Source organism: Aureococcus anophagefferens, assembly GCF_000186865.1.
Source record: "Aureococcus anophagefferens unplaced genomic scaffold AURANscaffold_3, whole genome shotgun sequence".
Lineage (NCBI taxonomy): Eukaryota > Pelagophyceae > Pelagomonadales > Pelagomonadaceae > Aureococcus > Aureococcus anophagefferens.
This window is the reverse complement of record NW_008705563.1, coordinates 2350982-2364416: the sequence shown is the minus strand read 5'-3', so window position 1 is coordinate 2364416 and position 13435 is coordinate 2350982. Positions and strand designations below refer to the sequence as shown.

Below are 13435 nucleotides of genomic sequence, written 5' to 3'. Positions count from 1 at the left end.
ATTCGTCACGGCGGCGTGGACCTCACGCTCCGCGACCGCGCCGGCAACCAAGCCGCCCATCAGGCCGCGCTCGGAGGCCACGCCGCGTGCTTGGAGGAGCTCGCGCGCGCCGGCGCGGACCTATCGGCCGTGCGGCTCAGCGGTTGCAAGGGCGCCGCGGCGCGCGACCTGGTCGCCGCCGCCACGCGCAAGAGGGCCCCGCGCGACGCCGACGAAGCGCCAGTCGTCGGCTACGCGCGCGCGCAGGCCCGGTCGAACGCGTTCTTCGGACCGCGCCGCCAGCCCATCTCGTGCAAGATCCGCCGGGAAATCCTCAAGCGGAAGCGCCGCGAGCGCCACGAGAAGGCGCGGGACGGAGCGGGCGCTGAGAAGACCGACGGCGACGGCGACGCGGACGGCGACGTCCCGGGCGACGCCGAAGGCGACGGCGACGACCCTCGAGCGAGCGCGCTGGGACTCGAGCGCGGCTACCGCGAGACCGTGCGCGCCATCAAACAGAATACGAAGCTCTCGAGAGGCGCGCGACGCGCCAAGGCCCGCGCGGACTCCTCGGACGCCGCGCTCGCCGAAGCTGCGGCCGCGCTCGCGCTCGACGCCCCGGAACCCGACGAAACCGAGGACGACGACGCCAGCGACGACGACGCCGCCGCGGCGGCGGGCACCAGCGCCTTCGGGCTGCTCGCCGACTCCGACTCCGACGACGACGACGCCGCCGCGCCGGCGGGCGCCAGCGCCTTCGGGCTGCTCGCCGACTCCGAGGAGTCCGGCGACTCGGACGGCGCGAGCGCCTAGGAGGGGGTCGCGTGGACGTTTAGTTCAGGGGCGGAAAAGGTGCCCGGGGGCTCGGTGCCCGCGGCCAGCGAGCGGCGGCGGCGCGCCTAGAGCTCGTCGTGCTCCTCGTCCTCGTCGTCGGCCGCGTCGTCCTCGTCGTCCTCCTCGGGCTCGTTGAGCTTCTTCCACGCGTCCTTGGCGGCCTTCTCGTCGCCGTCCTTGAGCTTCTTCCACGTGGCCTCGGCGGCCTTGTCCGCGTAGGCCTTGTCGTCGGTGACGAGGATGTTGTCGAAGATGGAGCCCGCGTTGACCGTCCAGAGCTCGAAGCCGACCGTGGACAGGCCGGAGTACTTGGCGTAGGTCTCGGGCTTGTAGTCGGCGTTGGCGACCATGGGGTGGACCCAGGCGCCGACGTAGTCCGGGTTCTCGATCATGGGCGCCTTCCACTCGCCCTTGAACTCGGGGTTGTCGATCATCGGCGGCTCCCACTCGCCGTCCTCGTCCTCGTCCCAGTCCTCGGGCGTCTCCGCGTCCGGGTCGGGGATCTCCGCGGGGATGTCGTCGTAGCCCTCGGGCTTCGCCGCCGCCGGGTCGGGGATCTTCTTCGTGTCGACCCAGTCCTCGGGCTTGGACACGGCCGGGTCCTTGACCTCCGCGTCGGGGAACGCCCAGTCGTCGACGATCTTGCCGGACGCCTTGGACACCTGGTCGAAGAAGACCTCGTAGGAGCCGTCGGCCTCGAGGACCATGGTGTAGAGGTGCGTGAACTCGTCCTTGTCCGCGTAGTCGAGCTTGATCTCCTCCTCCTTGAGCAGGTTCTCGCCGCCGTGCTCGAAGATGAGGTGCACGCGCGAGATGTCGTAGCCGCAGAGGTCCGGGCCGAACATGATGCTGTAGGGCGTGTCGCCCCCGAAGGCCTTGGCGTCGACCTTGCCGGGCAGGAGCTTGATGTAGCCGCCGCCGCAGAACGCGTAGTCCTTCTTCTCGTGCTTGACGGTGAACTGGATCACGAGCGGCTTGCCCACCGTCGTCGCCTCGGAATCGAGCGGCGCGGAGATGGAGTGGAACTTCATGTCCTCGGACGCCTGCATGCCCTTGGCGATGGCCTCCTGGCCCTCGGCGTACCACTCGCCCGCCGTGTGCACCCACTTGCCCGTCGACTCGGCGTCCTTCCACTCGCTGGGCACCCACTTGTCGCCGATGCCCGCGTCGAAGTTGTCCTCGAAGTAGACCTTGGCCGACGCCGTGGCGAGGAGGGAGGCGGCGAGGACGCGCATGGTGATTTTTTGGCAGCTGCGGCGAGGCTGGCTGGACGCGTGGAGCTGCTTCGCGATCGGCGACCACGAAGGCGCTTGATATTCGCGTCAACACCAAACCCTTGAAGTAATGAGCATGGGCAGCCCGCTTCGCGTGCTCGCGCACGTCGCCGCCCTCGCGGCGGCGCGCCCGTTCCTCGACCCGACGCCGCACCCGACGCTGCTCGCGGTCTTCGGCACGGCGCCGCCGACGACCTTGGACCTCCCGGGCTGGCTGGACGCGCCCGGCGAACCGCTCAAGCCCACCTACGCGCCGTCGATCGCCCCGACGCAGAAATCGAAGAGCACGACCCACTTCCCGCTCGACGAGTGCAACGACGAGCCGCCGAAGAACGTGCGCTCCGCCGGCGGCTGCGGCGCCTACGTCCGCGACCACCCGTCGCGGTCGTGCGCGGCGAGCTCGCTCTGGGTCGTCCACCGCTACTGCCAGCAGACCTGCGCCGACGCGGGCCGGGCCTACGCGGGGTCCCCGTGCGCGGCGCGGCCGCCGCCGTCGCCGCCGCCGACGGCGGCCGGCGCGACGCGCGCGCCGACGGCGACGCCCGCGACCCGGCCGACGCGGAGGCCGACGCTCCCCGCGGCCGTGCCCGCGCGCTTCCAGCCGCCGGACCTGTCGCTCATGAACCCGGCCGGCCGGCGCCACGACGACGACGACGGCGGCGACGGCGCCGCGTGGGTCGCCGGCGCGCGGGGCGTGCTCGCGGCCGTCGGCGTCGCCTTCGTCCTCGCCGCCGCGTGCGTCGGCGGCGTCGCGCGCTGGGCGACGGCCGCGCCGTCCAAGGCGCCCACCGGGGGCGCCAAGTACCACCCCGCGGGCGGGGACGACGAGGGCATGGAGATGCTGTAAGCTGTGAGTTTTAAACGCGCGCGCGTCGACGGGGGCCAAGCCCGCCGCGCGCGGCGACGCCCACCTAGGGCGCGCGCTCGCCGCCGTCGAGGACCCAGCGCGCCGCCTCGCCGCGGTCGAGGACGAGGCGATGCTGCGGCGCGGGGGTTTTGATCCACTCCGCGTCCGCGAGCTCCCGGAGCGTCGGCCGCGCGGCCGGGTCCGGGCTCAGGCAGCGCGCGACGGCGCCGCGCATGGCCGCGGGCACGCGCGCCCAGTCCGCGCCCTCGAAGCGGCCCGCGGCCTCCGCGCCCGCGAGCACCGCGCGCTCGACGTCGCGGTCGGTCGTCGCCGGTCCGCCGCCGTCGAAGGGGTGGCGCCCCGTGAAGACGAAGTAGGCGACGACGCCCGCGGCCCAGGCGTCGACCTTCTTCGGGTCGACGCCCCGCTCCCGGCGCAGCAGCTCCGGCGGCGCGTAGGCCGCGGTCCGCGGGCTGTCGTGGATGCCGACGGCGCCGTCGCGGCCGTCGCGGCCGTCGACGCGCCGCGCGGACCCAAAGTCCACGAGGCGCACGTTCCACTCTTCATCATCCTCGAGGACGATGTTCTCCGGCTTGAGGTCCAGGTGGGCGATGCCCGCGTCGTGGAGGAACGCGACGGCGTCGAAGACGTCGCCCAAGACCTTCCGCTGCGCCCTCGCGTCGCCGACGAGCTCGCGGCGCGCGAGCCGGTCGAAGAGCTCGCCGCCGTCGAGGCGCTCCGTGACCAGGAACCCGTCCTCCGGGAGGCACTCGTGGACGCGGAGCACCGCGCGGTGCCGCGCCTCGCCGAGGAGTTGGGCCTCTCGCGGGAGCTCGGCCGCGAGGTGGGCCTTGACGGCCTTGATGGCCACGGGCAGGCCCCGGGCCTTGCAGCGGCCGCTGAAGACGCGGCCGCCGCCGCCGGAGCCCAGCTCCTCGCCGAGGTCGTAGCGCTGGCGCAGGGCCGCCCAGCGCGACGACGACGGCTCCGCGTCCAGCTCCTCCAGGGCCGCGTCCCGCCGGTCGAGGCGCCGCGTCGTCAGCGCGCGCAGCGCCAGCCGCGCGCTGCCGTAGCCCCACATGGCGGCCGCGCGCGGAGCGGCGATGCGGCCGGCCCACGACGGTGCGTCGCAGGAGAGCTCTGAGCGGCGATGCTGCCCACTGACATCAATTCAATAAAAAACGACGTTCTGGCTGAATATCATCGGATCGTGAGGTTCATCTAAAACCTCACAAAAACTGCAGAAGATGGTTTAAGGGATGGCACTCACCCACGCCTACATACGGGCGACGAAGGGGACCGAGAAGCCCGACGCCGCGTCGCCGACGACCCTGCTCCAGAAGGTCAACGACGCGCGCCGCGCGAGCGAACCGGGGCTGCCTCCGGGCGACGAGGGGCAGCCCCGGGGCGACGCCGCCGCGCCCCCCGCGGCGCCCGACGCCGCCGCGGACGACGACGATCCCGGGGCGGCGGGCGTCAAGCCGCCGCACCGGAGCTCGCTCCTCGCGGCCTTCGTCGACGTCGTCGGCGATCCCGGGTACGAGGAGACCAAGGAGGCCGAGCGGGACGACCGCGTGCACGCGCACGCCGCGGTCATGGACGAGATCGCCGGGGCGACCGAGGCGGAGGAGGACGCCGCGGAGGAGGACGCCGCGGAGGAGGAGGCCGCCGCGGAGGAGGAGCCCGTCGCGGAGGAGCCCGTCGCGGAGGAGCAACCCGTCGCGGAGGAGGAGCCCGTCGCGGAGGAGGAGCCCGCCGCGGAGGAGGAGCCCGCCGCGGAGGACGCCGCGGCCGCGGCCGCGGAGGAGGACGACGCCGCCGCCGCCGAGAAAGACGCGCCGGCCGCGGAGGAGGAGGCGGAGGTCGCCGCGGGGGAGGAGGCGCCGTCCGGCGCGGCCGCGGAGGACGAGTCGGCCGAGGAGTCCGAGGAGGAGGACGGGTCCGGCGAAGACTCCGAGGAGGACTCGGACGAGGAGGACTCGGACGAGGAGGAGGAGGGCCACGTCGAGTACGACAGCGACGGCCGGCCCTTCGTCTGGCGCTACGACGCCGACGGCATCCGGCACAAGCGGCGGCCCGGCGAGGACAGCGACGCGAGCTCGGACGAGGACGAGGAGGAGAGCGACGACGACGCGGAGGAGGAGGAGCCGGAGCCCGTCGAGGACGAGGCCGGGCGGGACCTCGTCGAGATCGCGGCCATCGACGACCGCGAGCTCCTCGACTACAGCGACCTCCAGACCTTCTCGCACCTCTTCAAGACCGTCGACGTCGACAAGAAGGGCGCCGTCAAGCACGCGGCCATCGGCGACCACTTCACGCCCCTGACGAGCCGGGGCATCAACCCGTCGCAGGTGCGCCAGGTCTTCGAGTGCGCGGACCGCCACAGCGCCGGCGAGGTCACCATGGAGCAGTTCCTCGACTTCATCGGCGGCAAGCCCCCGTGGTACCGCGACTGGCTCCGCCACGTCGCCGACACGCAGCAGGCCGCGTTCCTCGGGGGCATGCGCATCGGCGGCTAAGGAGCTTAGTCGGCGACCCACGCGGAGGCCGCGGCGACGCCCGCCTTGAGCCAGTGCACGTCGAAGCCGACGGTGAGCGCGTAGCCGCGCGCGTGGAGCTCCGCCGCGCGGTCCGCGGTCAGCGCGACGGCGCCGAGGGGGACGCCGCGGGCAAACGCCGCCTCCTCCACGCGCCTCTCCGCCGCGAGGAAGCCCGGGTCGTCGAATCGGCCCGAGGCGCCAAGCGCCGTCGACAGGTCGAACTGCGCGAGCTGGAAGGCGTCGACGCCCTCGACGGCCAAGATCGCGTCGATGTTGTCCACGGCCTCCGCCGTCTCGATGAGGACGACGCAGAGCGGCGGGTTCCGTTCGTAGTGCGCCGCCGCCTCCGCGAACTCGAAGCCCTTCGCGGACGCGGCCACAAAAGGACCGAAGCCGCGGTCGCCCCGCGGCGGGTAGTGGAGCGTCCGCACGGCGCGCTCCACGTCCGCGGCGGTGCACGCCAGCGGGAAGACGACGCCCTCGGCGCCGAGGTCGAGCGCGCGCTTCACGCTCAGCGGCTCGATGGACGGCACGCGCACGACGGGCGCGCAGTCGCTTCCCCGGACGCTCGCGACCATGGCCTGCGCGTCCTTGTAGTCGATGGGCCCGTGCTCTAAATCGATGCAGATCGCGTCGGCACCGGCCGCGGCCATCGCCTGCGTGACGACTGGCGACGGGATTACGGCGAACTGGAGGCTGCAGCCGCGGGGCCGCGTCTGGAGCTTCGCGCGGAAGGCGTTGGCGCTGCCGGGGGCGCTGCTGAGGCGTCGCGTTGTTGCCCGCGCAAGGCATCGTGTCGCAGTGAATCGGCGCGCTGCGAGACGCAGAGCCTCCATGCTGCACTGCTGCAACTTCTGTGCTCCACTCCTCGTATCCATGTGTTGACTTTCTGGGCAGCCATCGGAATGAAGATGCTCGCCGCCTCGATGAAGCTGCTCGCCCTCCTCGCCGTCGCAGACGGCGCCATCATCGGCGGGTCGGGTGACTATACGTGCGTCTTCGGCGTTTACTGAGCGTTACATTGACCAGCCGATCCCCTCCGTCACGGTCACGCTTATTTTGCACCGCACAGGTATGAATACATGCCCCTCAAGCTCCAGATGCCCGAGGGCGCGGCAGTGGTCAACAGCCACGGCCTCGAGGTCGACGCCGCGGGCAACATCTACCTCACCTACGAGCCGGACCACACGAACGACACGCACTGCCTCGTGCGCTGGAAGCCCGACGGCACGGGCGGCGAGATCCTCGGCGCCGGCGGCCCGCTCTGCGTCGGGACGCCCCACGGCCTCCGGCTCGCGGTGGAGGGGTCCGAGACGTTTTTGTACCACGCGAACAACGGCGAGCTCTCCTGACGAAGACGACGCTCGAGGGCGACGTCGTGTGGCAGGTGCGCGGCCCGCCGAACAACGACAGCAAGTTCGAGCCCTACAAGCCCACGTGGTTCGCCGTGCCGCCCGAGGGCGACTACGTCTACCTCGCCGACGGCTACGGGTCGAACCTCATCCACGTCTTCACGCGCGACGGGGCCTACGCGAACCACACCTTCGGCGGCGGCGGCGGCGGCGACGGCCAGTTCGCCACGTGCCACAGCATCACCTACGACGCGCGCCGCGGCCAGCTCGTCGTCAGCGAGCGCGAGAACCACCGGCTCCAGCGCTTCTCCTTCGACGCGAAGACGGGCGGCGTCTTCGACTTCGAGGACCTCGCGCGCGTCGAGGGCATCGACCGCATCTGCAACATCCGGTCCTACCCGGCCCTCGGCGGCCTGGCGATCCTGCCCGCGCTCGAGGGGCCCGTCGCCATCGTCGACGCGGAGGACGAGACGCTCGCGATCCTCAACGTCTCGGGCCTCCTCGGCGCCGAGGGCCACCTGCACCCGCACGACGCGCAGATCCTGCCCAACGGCGACGTCGTCGTCGCGACCTGGGCGCCGGGCCGCGTCTCCTACTGGAAGAAGCTCGCCGGCGCCGCGTGCGCGGCCAAGGGCGACGAGTGCGCCCAGAGCGCGGACTGCTGCCCCGAGCTCACGTGCCAGCCGGACAGCGCCACGGGCAAGAGCGAGTGCTGGCGCAACCACTAGAGATGTCGCGAGGCACGCTGCTAACTACAGGTTATACGCGTTGAAGCCGCAGGGCCGGCAGACGCGGACGCGGCCGAGGCAGCCCATCGACGGGATCGTGACGCGCTTGTCCGGGAGCTCGGTGAACTGGGCGATGCCGTCGCCGGCGACGCGGTCGCCCGCGGGCGCGCAGAAGGCGCAGACGAGCGCGCCGCACGCGCGGCAGTGGTGCGTCGCGCTCGCGCGCGCGGCGTCGCTGCCGCGCACGGCGGACGTCCACGTCACGTCGGAGCCGCAGACGGCGCAGGGCGCCCACGTGTTGTCCGCGAGGAGCGCGGGCCGGAAGGGCGGCGCGGGCCGCTCCCGGGGCCGCCGGGACCGCGTCGCGCGGACGACGCGGAGCGCGAAGGCCGTCTGGGAGACGTCGTGGTCGTTCACCGCGCGCGGCGTGAGCTGGACCTTGTTCAGCTCCGGCAGGTCGCCGTCCGTCGCGTGGGCCTCGTAGTTGCCGTCGACGCCCGCGAGGAAGACGACCAAACCGGGCACGACGAGCCGCGCGGCGGCCGACTTGCGGCCCGAGAGCGTCGGCGACGCCGCGCGCCGGTCCAAGCTCTCGAGGGGCAGCGCGTCCTCGCGCGCGTCGTGGACCATGCCCTCGCCCTTTCCCAGCGTCGCGACGTGGCCCGCGTAGGCCGCGCGGTCCTTGGCGAAGCTCGCGCGGTAGTTGGCGTCGTCGTTCACGAGGTCCGCGGCGAGCCGCGCGCACGTCGCGTCGGAGAGCCGCGGCACGACGTCGTCCTGGAGCACGCAGGACGTCACCGTCGGCTTCAGGAACGCCGCGAGGTCCGCGGAGACGCACGCGGGCGTCGCGAACGCGTAGCAGCGCACGCGGGGCAGCGCCCCGTGGTCGTTCAGCAACGTCGCGACGAGCGCCGCGACCCCGCCGCCGAGCGAGTGGCCGACGCAGGTCACGCGGACGCCGCGCGCCCGGAGCGCGTCGACGGCCTCGCCCGCGCCGCAGTCGTTCAAAATCGCCCGCGCGGCCCGCAAAATGCCGCCGTGCGCGACCCAGGCGCTGTCGACCCCGAAGACGGGCGCCTCGTCGGCGTCGCTGTTGATGGCCCAGTCGCCGGGCGTCTGGCTGCCGCGGATCGCGAGCACGGCCTCGTCGCCGCGCGCCGCGAGGCACCACGCGGGGAACCGCACCTTGGGCAGCGACGGCACGGAGCACCGGGCGTTCTCGGACCGCGACGCGCCGACGCACGCGAGGAGCCGCCAGCCGCCGGACGTCTCGCAGAGTTTTTTGCAGTACCACGCCGCCCAGTCGGGCGTGTGTTGCGGTTTCCTTAACTCGTTCGCCGCGTAGAGCCACTGCGCGGGGCCGATCCAGTACCTACGGAGCGCGCGTCGCGGAACGAAACCCCCATCTCCGCGGCGCCGAGCCCGCACCCGAGCGCGTCGAGGACGTCGTCCGAGGCCGCGGGGCCGCGCCGCGTCGCCTCCCGCGGCGCGCCGCAGGCCCGCAGCCGGCCGACGGCGTCGCCGCAGGCGAGGTAGTAGAGACGGAGCGCGAGCTCCGCTTCCGCCGCGCCGCGCGTCTTGTAGGACGTCGCCTCGCCCGCGTCCCTGACGTGGCGCCGCAGCATGGGCAGCACGCGCTCCGCGAAGATGCGGAACGTCGGCGTCAACAAAACGGCCGCGATGCCGCCCTCGGCGAGCTGGTACGCGCGGACGACGTCCGAATAGCCGCTGAGCTTGAGCGCCTCGAGCGCGAGCGGCGCGAGGCGCATGGCCGTCGCCGACGCGCCCGTGTCCGCGACGGCGGCGCCGGGCCGCGGGTAGGTCTCGCCCGCCGCGCGGCCACTCGCGAGGTCCTCCAAGAAGGCGGTCACGTTCGCCGCGTGGCTCGCGGCCAACGCCCGCCGGAACGCGGCCGCGTTCGCCTCGCCGCAGCGCGGGCCGCACTCGCGCGCGCAGACGCTCACCTCGCCGCTCGAGCCCGCGCCGGACTTGGCGCACGCGTCGGGCACGACGAGCTGCGCGCTGCAGCCCTTGCAGACGCGGCCGCCGCAGACCGGGCACGTCGACAGGCGGAGCAGCGCGTTGTGCGGCACGCCGCAGCGGTCGCAGGGCACGGAGCTCAGGCCCTGCTTGCCCGTCTCGTAGGTCGCGTTCGCCGCCGCCGCCGCCGTCGACGCGTAGGACGACGCCTTCTCCGTGAACTTGGAGAACATGATGGGTGCGGTGGCGTTTCGGCGATTTCAGCGAAGAGCGATGCTCCGGGTCCGGGCCAATGGAGGGCTGTGTCCACGGTTGTCAGAGAATTGATGGACGACAACGGCTGGGTCCGCGCGCTACTACGTGCGCCAGGACGCGGACTGCGCGGGCATTGTGCGCCGCTCGAGAGCGTCGATTTAGCCCCGGCCAAGACCCCAGGCGAATATCTCTCTCTCTCATCGCCGCCAAGCCGAGACAACAAAAGAGCGAGCTAGTCGCCGTGCGAGGCGGTGTCCGCGATGAGGGCGGCGAGAGACGCGCGCGGCGGCGGTGAGAGCGTCGGGGCCGGCAGCAGGGCAACGGAGCGACGCTGCGGACGCGAAGACGCGCCGAAAGACGCGCCCGACGCTCTGCGCGGCTCGCCGACGCTCTGCGGCCGCCCCGACGCGACAGAGAGGCGCGCGCGACGCGGGACGGGACGCCGGGGTCGCCGCGCGCACTCCCGCACGAAAAGGCTGTTCGCTCACCCGCCGCGCCCTCACAGGTTGTCAAGATGCCCGCCGCCGGGACGTTCCGCGAGGCCGAGCAGACGGAGAAGGCGTACCAGAAGCAGGATGCGGTCTTCATCGGCCGCAAGCGCGCGCTCGCGAAGAAGAGCAAGAAGGGCATGCGCTACGTGCGCAACGTGGGCCTCGGCTTCAAGACGCCCAAGCTCGCGCTCGAGGGCTCGTACGTCGACAAGAAGTGCCCCTTCACGGGCAACGTGTCGATCCGCGGCCGCATCCTCAAGGGCATGGTCATCTCCACGAAGATGAAGCGCACGCTCGTCATCCGCCGGGACTACCTCAACTGGTGCGGCAAGTACCGCCGCTTCGAGAAGCGCCACAAGAACATGTCGGTGCACTGCAGCCCCTGCTTCGAGAACGTCAAGGAGGGCGACATCGTCACCGTCGGCCAGTGCCGGCCCCTCACGAAGACGGTCCGCTTCAACGTCCTCACCCACGAGCCCGCCGTCAACCAGTCCCTCAACGTCAAGAAGGTCTTCCGCGTCTTCTAAGCGGCGGCCGGAGAAACGGCCGCCGCGCCGCGGGCCGGCGACGCGCGCGCGGGCGGGCCATCCCTCGCTCGTCGATCACCTTAAATAAAAACAACCACCTCCGCTCGGGCGTCGGGCGCGCGTCGTCTCTGGCCTCGCGCCTTCGTGCTATGCGAAGGTCGCTCGACGACGCGCCGACGACGTCGCGCGGGGCGAGACGGGCGGCGACGACGCGTTGCCGGAGCCGTCGTCTGGGGGTTCGCGTGGGAGGAGCCCTCTGGGGCGGCGACAGCGGCTCGCCGCGCAGGCGCAGCGACGGCGACGGAGACGAATTTCCACAATTAAATTATTTCCAGAGCCGAGAGTCGACCACGGACAAAAGATCCGACGGCACCCCCCAGTGGGTGGGTGGGCCCGGAGGTCGGGTTTCAAAAATCCAAAGTGTACTTAAAGGGTACTTGTAACGCGCACGCGCGCGTGTGGAGGCCGCGCGCGTCCTGCGTCCTGCGTCGCACCGGGAGTCGGGAATAGGTGCCATGGAGCACGGCGGTGTCCTCGTCGAGTCAGGCCGCGCCCGGCGTTCGTCGGCGGGCCCGCGGCCGCACGGTGGCGGCCGCCTCCTGCAGCGGCACCGGCGACTCCGGGTCGAACCGCGGCGCTACGCGGCGCGCGCGGTGTGGCAATTCAGCGATCGCCCAGCGGCGCGCGACGCGGCAACTTGAAGGCAACCAACAACAAAAGGAGCTCGTTGATTGGTCGGGAGGTGGGTGGGTGGGTGCCGGTGGCCGGCACCAAGAACCGGGGGTGGCGTCTGGTACTTTTTTTTAGGTAGCCTCCTGCCAGAGCATGGCTCCTGTGGAGTGCATGTCAGCGTAAACACAAAACACACATGGACGCCCTCGGCGACGCCTTGTGCGGCTGCGGCGACGACGCCGTGGAGCTCGACGAGCGCGACGACCTGCCGCCGACGCTGAGCGCCTACGTGATCAACGCCATGCAGGCGCCCCACGAGGTGCTCGACGTGCACCCCAAGGCGCCGCCCTGGGCGACGCGCGACAACCTGCGCGTGAACTGCCTGCGGCTCCTGGCGAGGCGCGAGCGCCACTTCGAGGCCTACGTCTTCCGCGCGCTCGCGGCCCACGACGCGACGCACGGGTGCCCCGGCCTCGAGCCGCGGCCGGACCGGTGCGCGCCGCACGCGGCCGCGCTCGTCGCGCACGCGCTGCTCGCGGCGCGCGCGACGAAGCGCACGGAGGACCTCGTGCAGCGGCTGCCGCGGCTCGTGGGCGACGGCCACTTCGACGGGTCGCCCGACGACGCGCTGCACGCGCGGCGGCCGCTCGGCGCGCCGCGGTCCCGCCGGCGCCGCGCGTGCGGCCTGTTGGCGACGCGCTGCGTCGGCGCGCGCTGGGCGTTGGACCCGGACCGCACGGCGATCCTCGAGTTCGACTTCGAGGTGTCCTACTGCGGCCGGGTCACGACCGTCGAGAGCGCGCCCGCGGAGGCCGTCGCGGACGCGCTCGCGCGGCTCCAGGCGACGGAGCTCCGGGAGCTGCGCCTCGTCGACGCCGCGTCCTACCGGGCGCTGAAGCCCCTGTGCCGCGTGCGCGGCCTGCTGCAGCGCGCGCGGAAGCAGGAGGACTTTCGGCGGCGGAAGACGCCCGCGGAGATCGGCCGCGTCCTCGCGCGGCGCTTCATGGCGCTGCACCGGTCCCTGGGCCTGCTTGTAGGCGCCTACAGCCCCGCGCTCCTCGAGGGCTTGCTGCGCGTCGACGTGGACAGCGTGTGGCGCGAGGAGGAGCCGCGCGTCGCGCGGAGCCTCGACCCGCCGCGGCCGACGGACCCGAGCGACGTGCTCTATCTGGTCGACGAGGAGTGGCTCCGCGCCTGGCGGTCCTGGGCCTTCTACGCGCCGCCCAGGGGCGGCGACGCGGACCCGCCGCCGCCGCCGGGCCCGCTCTCGAACGCGCGGCTCGCGGCGCCGCCGCGGCCGCCGCTCGCGCCGTACGCGCTCGGCGTCGACTACCGCGCCGTGTCGCCGTCGCTCTATGCCTACTTTTCCCTCTGCCACGGCGCGGCCGACGAGCCGGGCCTCGCGCGGCGGCGCGCGGACCCGAGCCTCCGGGGCGCGCGCGCGCCGCCCGCGCGGCCCCTGGCGATCGCGCGCGTCGCGCGCTGCCTCAAGGCCGCGGCGCGCAACCGGCGGCCCGTCGTCGAGGCCGCGGAGGACGACGCCGACGACGGGCTCGACGACGTCGCGGCCGAGGTCCTCGCGGACGTCGCGGACGCGCTCCTCCCGGTGCCGCCGCCGCCGCGCGGGGGCGAGACGACGTGCTGCACGCCGGCGCCGAAGCCGCCCGACCCGGAGGCCGGCGTCGAGCTGCCGACGCTGTCGCCCCTGCACGACGCGCTGCGGGAGGCGTAACGGGAGCGGTCCTTGCCGTCAAGTTGCAGACTTCAGCGATCGCGGAACTTGCCTCTGACTGGAGAGACAGCACCGCTGCGTGCCGCGCCAGCCCTCTGCGAGCGCCGCGCGTATCCCACAAACGCCATGGCCGACGACGACGGCCCGCTCGTCGGCGTGCTCGCGATCCAGGGCTCCGTCGAGGAGCACGTGGCCGTGCTCGCGGGCCTCGGCGCGCGCACGCG

At 72.9% G+C, this 13435-nt stretch overlaps 7 protein-coding genes across 7 annotated transcripts; 3 read left to right on the top strand and 4 right to left on the bottom strand.

The window, feature by feature from the left end:
- Positions 1-800: 800 nt before the first annotated feature.
- Positions 801-2100, bottom strand: CRT1 (putative calreticulin precursor, calnexin; the record flags this gene model as incomplete). The annotated part of the gene is made up of 1 exon (XM_009035537.1): positions 801-2100. The coding sequence occupies one exon, from the start codon at positions 2046-2048 to the stop codon at positions 879-881; it is 1170 nt and encodes a 389-aa protein (XP_009033785.1).
- An 898-nt stretch (positions 2101-2998) lies between these two features.
- AURANDRAFT_21507 (hypothetical protein) lies at positions 2999-4015 on the bottom strand (the record flags this gene model as incomplete). Its single annotated transcript, XM_009035536.1, has 1 exon — positions 2999-4015. The coding sequence occupies one exon, from the start codon at positions 4013-4015 to the stop codon at positions 2999-3001; it is 1017 nt and encodes a 338-aa protein (XP_009033784.1).
- Positions 4016-4193: 178 nt separating this feature from the next.
- Positions 4194-5453, top strand: AURANDRAFT_61856 (hypothetical protein; the record flags this gene model as incomplete). Its single annotated transcript, XM_009035650.1, has 1 exon — positions 4194-5453. One exon carries the CDS (start codon positions 4194-4196, stop codon positions 5451-5453), a length of 1260 nt encoding a protein of 419 aa, XP_009033898.1.
- A 26-nt stretch (positions 5454-5479) lies between these two features.
- Positions 5480-6163, bottom strand: AURANDRAFT_14137 (hypothetical protein; the record flags this gene model as incomplete). Its single annotated transcript, XM_009035535.1, has 1 exon — positions 5480-6163. A coding segment is annotated over one exon (684 nt), but the record flags the coding sequence as incomplete, so codon positions are not given.
- Positions 6164-7562: 1399 nt separating this feature from the next.
- On the bottom strand, positions 7563-9922 carry AURANDRAFT_70934 (hypothetical protein; the record flags this gene model as incomplete). The annotated part of the gene is made up of 2 exons (XM_009035534.1): positions 7563-8926; positions 8983-9922. The coding sequence occupies 2 exons, from the start codon at positions 9765-9767 to the stop codon at positions 7579-7581; spliced, it is 2133 nt and encodes a 710-aa protein (XP_009033782.1).
- Positions 9923-10303: 381 nt separating this feature from the next.
- AURANDRAFT_21483 (hypothetical protein) lies at positions 10304-10807 on the top strand (the record flags this gene model as incomplete). Its single annotated transcript, XM_009035651.1, has 1 exon — positions 10304-10807. One exon carries the CDS (start codon positions 10304-10306, stop codon positions 10805-10807), a length of 504 nt encoding a protein of 167 aa, XP_009033899.1.
- An 868-nt stretch (positions 10808-11675) lies between these two features.
- Positions 11676-13211, top strand: AURANDRAFT_70932 (hypothetical protein; the record flags this gene model as incomplete). Its single annotated transcript, XM_009035652.1, has 1 exon — positions 11676-13211. One exon carries the CDS (start codon positions 11676-11678, stop codon positions 13209-13211), a length of 1536 nt encoding a protein of 511 aa, XP_009033900.1.
- Between the last annotated feature and the right edge of the window lie 224 nt (positions 13212-13435).